The following is an 8,900-nucleotide window of genomic DNA, read 5'->3' as shown; positions in this document are numbered from 1 at the left end:
GGCGGGACTTTGCCTGTGGTGGACCTGCAGTCGAGCGGGTACGCGAAGCTGCTGGGCAACGGCCACATCCAGGTGCCGTGCATCGTGAAGGCGCGCTACGTGAGCAAGCTGGCCGACAAGAAGATACGCAAGGCTGGCGGCGCTGTGGTTCTCCAGGCGTGAGTGCGGGGGAGGAGCGTTGTTTCTCTTTTCTTTCTTTGCGTCCTCTGACTTTTGTTTGGTCGAGCCCCCGCCCCCTCTCTGGAGCCGCTTTTTCTTGCGTTTTCTCTTCCTCTGCCGTCGGCCCCTCTCTTTTCGGTGTGTGAATGCCTGAAGTGGATTCACCAAAGAAAACCCCGCCGAGTCTTCCATGGAGAAGGCGGCGGAGAACCAGGGCACATCCCATCCCTTTTTTCCCGCGCCAGCACACCTTCTCGCAGTGACGGTCTTGTGCCCCATTTGGTGTGCGGGCAAGGGGTAGGAGGGACTGAGGCAGGGAGGGACACGCGGAAAATAAGGGCGTGCTTGAAAGTTAGCGCGTGATGTGATGAGAGGGGCGGTGACTTTTGCAACAGACAACCAAAACAACAACACGCACACGCACGCACAAAATAGGCAGCTCATTCATGCATGAGGGGGGGGGGGATCAAATGCGGGAAGCAGACCCGTTTCGCATTGATTGCAGCGCCCACAGAGCTGTTCGAGGCTGGTTTTGAGCTGGTCTTGCGCGTGCGGCGCACTGGATGCGAGGTTGCACCCACAACCGCTGCACTTGGTGCTTTTCGTGGGGCCAACCAGCTACTCCCGAACCGTCGAAGAGGTGACGGATCGCGGTGTCTTGCCTTCGCGATGCCGCCCCTTTTTGGCTTTCTCTGTGTGCTGCCACTTGCATCAAAGCGGCAGTAGCGTTGATACCGAAGTCGCGGGGGGGGGGAGACGAGTGTGAAGCCAATGTGTCTCCCCTCCTCGGCCGTCGTTCGTGAGGCTGCGACATTCTGCTCTGCGCCGCGCGCACTTGCTCACCCTCCTCTCCCTTTTCCCATTGCCTCTGTCTTTTTCTGTTTCGGCGTTGTTTGTTTCTTGGCAAACGTCCGTAAACAATCACCGTCACCGTCGGCGCAGCGAGCGCACCGCTTGTGACTCTTGAACCCCTCCCACAGGCATACCTGGTCGTCCTGCAGGCTTGCCATCTTCGCTCTTTTCGTTTTGGCTTCACACAAAACTTTTTTCGTGTCCCCCTCGCATCTTTGCTTGCGTCTTCCCCGTCTTCTTTACTGACTGCGGTGCTTTCCCCGTCAGCGTCGCCTCCTTCCCCTTCCCGTCCTCCCTCTTCATCTCCCCCTTTTCACAGGTGCTCTGCGTGCGCTGGACGGTAGCATTCTTCCACCTCTTCTCGTTTTCTGCTCCGCTACCACCATCACGTGTGCTTTCCGTGGCATTGCGCCGAATATTCCGTGCGTTGCTAACCCCCTATTCACCGACAACCACATTATCACATTACTTCCCTCATCTTTCGTTTCAGTCGTTTTCTATATTAACTCTGCCGCTCGAGCGACCGCTACCCTAACTAGAGTAGCGTCTCGATATCACACGGACACAAGCACACTTGTGCAAAAAGGGGTAGTGCTGCATTAAAAGTCAAGGCCACGTTTTGCACGTGTTGAGGGCTTCATCGGGCTGCATCTGGGCTGCATTTCACTGCGCTGGCTTTCATCTCTTCGTTTTCGTTTTCCTTCTTTAGCTCTTAGTGACCAATCGGGTGACATTGCTGTGTGCCAGATGATGCGTACTTCTGCCGTGGTGACGACGCTCGCCGTGACCGCGGCGCTGCTTGCCCTGCTCAGCGTCTCTGTCGCAGTGAGCGCGGTGAACCTGCTGCCGCTGATGGGTGAGGGATTGTTCGATGTCGAGGTGGTGTGCCGCAGCGCCATGCCGAGTGAGCCGACGGTCTACGACAGATCCGTGATCAGTGCATTTCGCTTCTCCGTCAATGCGAGCGCGGACAGCACGAAAGAGAAAGTGCACCTCCCATTATACGTGGAGCGCATCCTAGACAGCGACTACGTCCGTACCTACTACATCAACTCTACCGACAAGTACAGCATCTCCGACTCCAAGGGCTGTGTGCACACGAAGGGGTTGTATGAATCCTCGGACGAGGTGCTCTTGTCTGAGAGTCTCATTACTATGCTGCGTTCCCCGCTCTCAGCGACACCCAGCCCGAGCATGATTCGCGGTATTGCCGCCGATAACTACTCGAGCCAGTATAACCTCACGATTCCGAGCAGTTACGGTGGTCTTGGGTCGCCCGCCACTTACCGCGCCGCTGTGTTGACGAGCACGCAGCACTGGTTGGTGAACTTGATGCAGGTGGACCTGACGCCGGTGTCGATCGAGGTGATGACAACAGACTCCGCCAGCAAGATTAACAACTGCCTGTTTACTTTCTCCTTCTTTGGCTCGAACGTGTCCGCCGTGCGGGGGTCTCTTCCGTCCTCCTGCAAAAACTCATCCTCTGAGCACCCACGAGTCTGGAAGTCGTCGAATGTTGCTCTGCCGATGATGAGAGCCCTCGCGGGCGCTGCCAAGGCCTTTTCATCGCGGCCCAGTGTCTTCAGCAGCTCGAGTGAGACATCGTCATCAACCTCAGCAGCGGACACTGCCAACTACACGATGCCAGCGTTTCCTGATGATTTCACAGCAAATTTCCTTGTCGTTTCGCCGCTTAAGAAGTCCTTCTACCAGGTTCGCGAGTCCTACAGCCTCTATGCGGGTTTCTCCCTCACCAGCTTGCAGTTCCCCCTGAAGGGTATCGCTGGTCGCGTGTACAAGCACGAGTGGTACACCAACTCGTGGAATCAGATGTCGTACTACCACACCGAGTTTGCAGTGCCGAGCGGCCAGGAGATGGCCGACGAGGCTCTGCGCAAGTACTTCTTCCCTGACCTGAACACCTGCAGACGCGTCGTCATTGCCTACGACTTGATGGCCAGGAGCTCCAGCTCCCTGCTGCTCTACTCGCCAAATGTGCCGCCGACGTTTATCGGCAACCAGACGGTGCGCAACATCCCGTGTGGGGTGTGGGTGGCGGAGATACAAGGCGTCCGTGTAACGTGGTACTGGGCGACTACTGATTTGGTGGACACGGCGTCGTTCTGGACCGTCGACAGCATAGAAAGTGGCGCGTCGGCTTACACCCGGCTGGTGCGCATGACGGTGACCGGCAAGGGCGGCGCCCCGCCGCTGTTCGCGCACCACCCCTTCTTCCCGCAAAGCTACGCCTTCCCTGTGGATGATCGTGATGTGGCGTGCACTGCGATGATGCCTTCTGAGGCGGATATGGGCTGCTACAGCTACGCCAAAAACGCTGATTACACTTACATATACGAAATCACGTCTTTTGTGCCGTACGTTCGAAGGAATGACTATCGTCTCCCTGCCGCGTGCGTCGGCGTCAAGATATTGGGCTCAATCCCCAGCTTTCAGTGCAACTACAAAGGCATCACGGGCGGCGTGGCGTCCATACTGCTGGCTGTGGTTGCGCTGCTGTTCTCCCTTGCGGGCGGGTGCTGCGTGTGGTGCCCCTTCTCCCGAATTGTGCGTCACCAACAGGATGAGCTGGGGCGATTCACGTGGGAGATACGTCTTGCTCAAAGCGCGAACGGCACTGAGGGGCATGACACAACGGACGTCGGCGCCAAAGGCGAATCTGACGGCAGGAACCCTTCCTCGTGAGGCTTTCTTCAAGAGATGCGCCGTGACTTTGCGGCTGTCGCATTCCTGTTTCCCTTCCTCTCTCCGATGTCTGCCATGATCGCTCTTCCACCCCTGTTTTTCAGCGGATCTCTCCTTGTTTCCCTTTTTCCCGTTGGCGCCGCCTTTGAGGTGTGTGTAGTCACGTTAGCCGATGCTGTTGTGGGGCAAAAACGCTGGGTTCACTGTATCCCTGTTTTTCCCCCTTTTCACTCTTCCCTGCTTTATTGTCTTTGCGGGCACGTCCATTGTAGTGTCAAGGGTGCAAAAGACCTCCTCTGGCGTGCCACTGCAACATGGTGGCGGGCCTCTTCCCCCCCCCTCTCCACTTCCTCCTCGCTCCCCTTGCTGCTTCACTGTGCGCCCCCTTTGTCTCTCCCCTTTCCCACTTTCGCCATTGGTTGTCTTACCGTGCTTTTTCTTATATCGGAGAGGCCCCTCGGCTGTGACGCACTTATGTGTGGGCTGCGCATATGCATATGCATGTTTATGTTGGCCGCGCAAGGTGTGGAGCGTGCTCTCAAAGCATAGAATTCACTGTGGGGCGCGACGCGTAAGGAATCTCGACCGCCTTCCTGCACGTATGTGGGTGCGCGGGTGTGGGGGGCTCCTATGTCTCTACTGCCATGACATCAGCTGCTGCGCGATCGAGCTGGGTGGGTGGTGCGCCTGAGCGACACCCGTGCGACTCTTCTTCCCTGCTGAATCAAGTCGACGTGATGTTTTCCGTATCATGTCCTCTGTCGACTCAACACACCGACTTTTACATCCCTGCACTGGCATTCTTCCCTCTGCCTCCCTTCACGGTCGCCACTCCATCGCCCTTGCTCCCCCACCCACTTTGCCCCCCCCCCCTCCGCACACCCGCATCCCTTTTCACATACACATAATACATTACGCTACGCTGAACACTACTACGTTTCTTGATCACTGCACACAGTTCGATTACGACATGCCGACCCGCTTCAAGAAGTGCCGCCACCAGCGTGGCTCGACGTTCTGCGGCTACGGTCGCGTAGGCAAGCACCGCAAGCATGAGTCCGGTCGCGGTAACGCCGGCGGTATGCACCACCACCGCATCAACTTCGACAAGTACCACCCCGGGTACTTTGGTAAGCTGGGCATGGACCACTACCACCGCAAGAAGAACCCGATGTGGAAGCCGACGATCAACCTGAACAACTTGTCGCGCCTGATTGCTGCGGAGGAGGCGGCGAAGGCGACGAAGGGCGGGACTTTGCCTGTGGTGGACCTGCAGTCGAGCGGGTACGCGAAGCTGCTGGGCAACGGCCACATCCAGGTGCCGTGCATCGTGAAGGCGCGCTACGTGAGCAAGCTGGCCGACAAGAAGATACGCAAGGCTGGCGGCGCTGTGGTGCTTCAAGCGTAAGCAACGGGTTTCCATGCTTTCTATGGGCGTCGATCACCGACTGTGTCGCTGAGAACACACTCGAGCACGCATTCTTTCTTTTTGTTCTGTCTCCTTTTATTTTTGCCCTGAAACAAAAATAAATCTGAAATGCAGCTGTGTCCGGAGGCGGAGGGTTCCGAGAACGGATACCTCTTAGCGTCATGGCTGAAAAGGCAGCGAGTTCCTGAGAAACTGCGGATACAGGCGAAGGCCTCACCCGCACACGTACACACAGTTTTTCTTTGACTCAGTGGCACCTCTGCGACGGCGGGTGGGGTGGGCTGCTGCCGCAGAAGACGAATAATGGGTCTTTGGCACTACTTTCAGTCTCTTCTCTGCTTATGGGAGTTCTCATGTGACTTCCTTCTCTCGGTTCAGCTGCTGTGAAGGACTCTTATCTCCATCGGTCGCATATCGTCGCCGCATCTTTACCGCTGCGCTTTTTTTTTTTCACTGTTTCGGGCACACCGCAGTAGATGTAAATACACCGCTCTGCTCTTTTTGCAGTGTTCATATACTCACTGCCGTCACTCTGGGGACAGCTGTGCTGAGCCAATCGTGGTGCAGTCTCACTCACTGATAGAGTTCCATCTTGCGACACACTCGTCTTAGACACGAGACGAGGTGTTGTTTGTTGGCGACTGCGTTCGGTCACCTCGCCGCTTCTCTTCTCCCCCCTTCTCCACCTTAACAGGCTCTCGTGTGACTGGAAGGGCATTTGACAATGGGGATAGCGGCACACTCGACAGACAGCGCACATTTTCTTTATTCATATCGATAGACGCACACGTCTCCGCACGTGCACAGCCTTTTGCTTGTAAGCACTCTACTTGCGTTTCGAGGTGGTCCTCTGCGGGCATCGCCTGGAGGAGTAGTCCTCCTCTCATTCAGTAGTCTTTCGGCTGTATTGGCGGCGCTGCAATGAGCTGCGCCAGCGCGTCCGTCAGATCAGGGCAAGATGCGTTGCCGGTCGCAGGGCCTTCAGCACCGTCAACGATGATGCCATATCTGCACAGCATTAACGAGGAGGGCGCCATGCGCATTCTTGCAGAGATGCTAGACGCGCTTGACACTCACGGTCTTGCTCTTTTCTCGGAGTCCGGTCACGGGGCGGCGTGGCCGCTGTCGTCGCCGACGACTTGGTCTTCAGCTCTCGCTGTGCTCGCTACTAGTGCGCCGCTCAACGCCATGGTCGCTGACACCCTACTGGAGCGTGTGAGTGCTGCCTTGTCGGTCGAGATCGGTGTTTACCAGTCAGCCGTCCTGTGCTGTAGTGGCCCACTCTCCACCGAGGTAGCGCTTCCGGCGCTTGAGAGACTTGGCGAGGTGTACCGCCAAGTGCATTCACATCTGCTGCGCTGGTGCTCGGCACTGCATACACCAGGGGTTGCTGCGCTCCTTGCTGTCCGACTTCGCTGTGCGTTGCTGCAGACAGACTTGGTGACCGGCGAAGAACCTCCAGGAAGGCAGGCACTCTTTACTTTTCTCCGGTGGCACGGTCGGTTCGTCCTGGCGACGCAGCGGAAAGCGGCAGGTGATGGAGATGAGGAGGAAGCGCGCGGCTCAGAGTGCGACGGGACTTTGGGAGAAGCAGGTGACGCTAGCGAGAGCGCCTTGGCACCTGCATCCGCTTCGCCGGCGCCGGATTCTTTAATGGCGTGCCTGCACCGGCTAGCTCTAAACCGGTCGGCAGAAGTGAAACAGTTATGGAGGTCTGTATTAGAAGACGGCATTCGCGACCGACTGAGTGACCTCTCTGATGACTTCTCGACTCGTATTTTGCACAAACACTTGTCATGGCTGGAGCACTCGGTCGTGCCGTTTGTGCGGATGGTGTTGCCTGACAGCGACGGGGAGTCGGATCCTTTGTGTCGCAGCAGCGGCAACCTCAGCGACGGGACCTCTACGAATCGCCGCTGTGGGGACGTGGGAATGACGTCAGAAGGCTGTCATACGGTGCCGAGACGCGCGCAGGAAGGCGACGCGTGCCCTTCATCACAGACGAACGAGGCGGTGCGAGCGGAGCGGGAGGCATGGTGTGCCGACTTGCGACTGCTGCTGCTGCACACCTACGCTCGCAGGCGCCTTGACGGCTTTTGGGAGATCCTCTCGGACTACCCCGACTCCGTTCCAGCTCTCGAGGACATGCGCTACTGCCTGCAGTCGACCCCGGAAAGCGGCCTCAAGACAGAGCTGGTGCAGACTGTGCGCCATATGCTCTCTTCGCGCCTCCACCGCGCCGGCACACGCACCGACGACATTTTGGCCATTCTCATCAACACCATTCACGCCTTCTGCATATTGTTTCCACGAAATGAGCAGAGCAGCGTCGTCTTCTCCGTCACCTCCGACACCCTGGAGCACCTGCGGCGGCGCAAGGACTGTGTGCCAGCGGTGGTGCAGGCGGTGATGCAGCCCGGTGGCGCCATGAACGTTGCACCACCACCGCTGACCCAGGCTGCATCCGAGGGCCTTGCCGGCAGCCTGGACTTCGACGGCGATGCAGGCAGCAAAGAAGGGGAGCTGCATCGCGCAGCTTCTCGAGGAAGACCGGATGTGGTGCGCGTGCTGCTCACGTCGATTCCTCGCCGTGCATTGGTGGACGAGTACCAGCAGATGCTGGCGGAGCAGCTTCTGCAGAAGCCCATGCACCAGTTTGATACAACACCAGAGGAGGAGGTGCTCGAGCGGCTGCGGCACGTGTTCGGCGAGACGGCACTCGATCGGTGCGCAGTAATGATGCGAGACATGCAGATGTCCCGGCGTATCTCGCAGCAGCTGCGCGAGCAGCTGGGTCCTCGCCGCACGGACTGCTTGCCACAGTTGGGACCCACTGCTGCCTCCGCCACTGCTGTGTCTCCCGCTGCAAGCGTCTCGGTTCTGTCGATGACAGCGTGGCCTCCACTTGTTCGCTGCAGCTCCGCGAACGGCGGCGATTCTGGTCCTGCTGCGGCGCCACTGAAATTTTGTCCCCATCCGGCGCTGCAGGAGGAGATGGATACTCTTGCGGAGGCGTACAAGCGGCTCAAGGACAACCAGCGAATGACCTGGTTGCCGTCCCTCGGCCGTGTTGAGCTGGAGCTAAAGCAGAAGGACCCGTCCAAGGGGAACTCACTCGTGGCGGTGCCGCAGATACTCTCTCTGTTTGACGCATCGTTCGTCTTGCACGTGAAGGAGATGACAAGCCGTGGTGGCTCCAGCACGCCGGTGCATCTGAAGGAGGTGGCGGCCGTATTGGAGGTACAACTGGAAGAGCTCCGCGCGCATGCGCAACGACTCTCCCCGGCGGTGCTGATGTTCCAGCCAGCGACGGACCTGGTCACCATGCAGCTTAGCGTGGCTGCTTCTGCCGATTTCGTCTTCATGGAGGACAGAGAAACCGATGAGGAATCCGGGAAGCCGGCAGGACTTCCCCCCGAGCGTGTAAAGCTGATGGAGCGGATGGTGACGTCGCTGCTCAAGACACGTGGCGCGCAATCGAGCACAGCGATTCACAGCAGTCTCAAGTTGTTGGGCAAGTTCGAAGGGTCAAACGCGGACGTGGTAGAGCTGCTGCGATCGTTTGTGGGCCGAGGATTGATTGTGCTCAACGACGCGAGGCAGTACGCCCTTCCACCCAAGTGAGCGGAACTGACTTCCACGTCTAGATGTGCTTGCGTACCCACCCCTCTCCCTCTCTCTTTTTTCCATTAGAGGCCGCCACAGCGGAACTCGTTGCTGAGCCGAAGAAGGCAGGTCTGAGGGTTTGCTACGTGCA

General features: G+C 58.1%; 3 protein-coding genes across 3 annotated transcripts; all 3 read left to right on the top strand.

The window, feature by feature from the left end:
* Nucleotides 1-1,758: 1,758 nt before the first annotated feature.
* Nucleotides 1,759-3,714, top strand: LDBPK_353820 (hypothetical protein, conserved; the record flags this gene model as incomplete). Its single annotated transcript, XM_003864914.1, has 1 exon — nt 1,759-3,714. One exon carries the CDS (start codon nt 1,759-1,761, stop codon nt 3,712-3,714), a length of 1,956 nt encoding a protein of 651 aa, XP_003864962.1.
* Nucleotides 3,715-4,684: 970 nt separating this feature from the next.
* LDBPK_353810 (60S ribosomal protein L27A/L29, putative) lies at nt 4,685-5,122 on the top strand (the record flags this gene model as incomplete). The annotated part of the gene is made up of 1 exon (XM_003864913.1): nt 4,685-5,122. The coding sequence occupies one exon, from the start codon at nt 4,685-4,687 to the stop codon at nt 5,120-5,122; it is 438 nt and encodes a 145-aa protein (XP_003864961.1).
* Nucleotides 5,123-6,139: 1,017 nt separating this feature from the next.
* Nucleotides 6,140-8,767, top strand: LDBPK_353800 (hypothetical protein, conserved; the record flags this gene model as incomplete). The annotated part of the gene is made up of 1 exon (XM_003864912.1): nt 6,140-8,767. The coding sequence occupies one exon, from the start codon at nt 6,140-6,142 to the stop codon at nt 8,765-8,767; it is 2,628 nt and encodes an 875-aa protein (XP_003864960.1).
* Nucleotides 8,768-8,900: the final 133 nt, after the last annotated feature.

The sequence above is a fragment of the Leishmania donovani genome, chromosome 35, assembly GCF_000227135.1.
Source record: "Leishmania donovani BPK282A1 complete genome, chromosome 35".
Lineage (NCBI taxonomy): Eukaryota > Euglenozoa > Kinetoplastea > Trypanosomatida > Trypanosomatidae > Leishmania > Leishmania donovani.
Note: the sequence above shows the minus strand (reverse complement) of the source record. Positions and strands in the feature narration are given on the sequence as shown.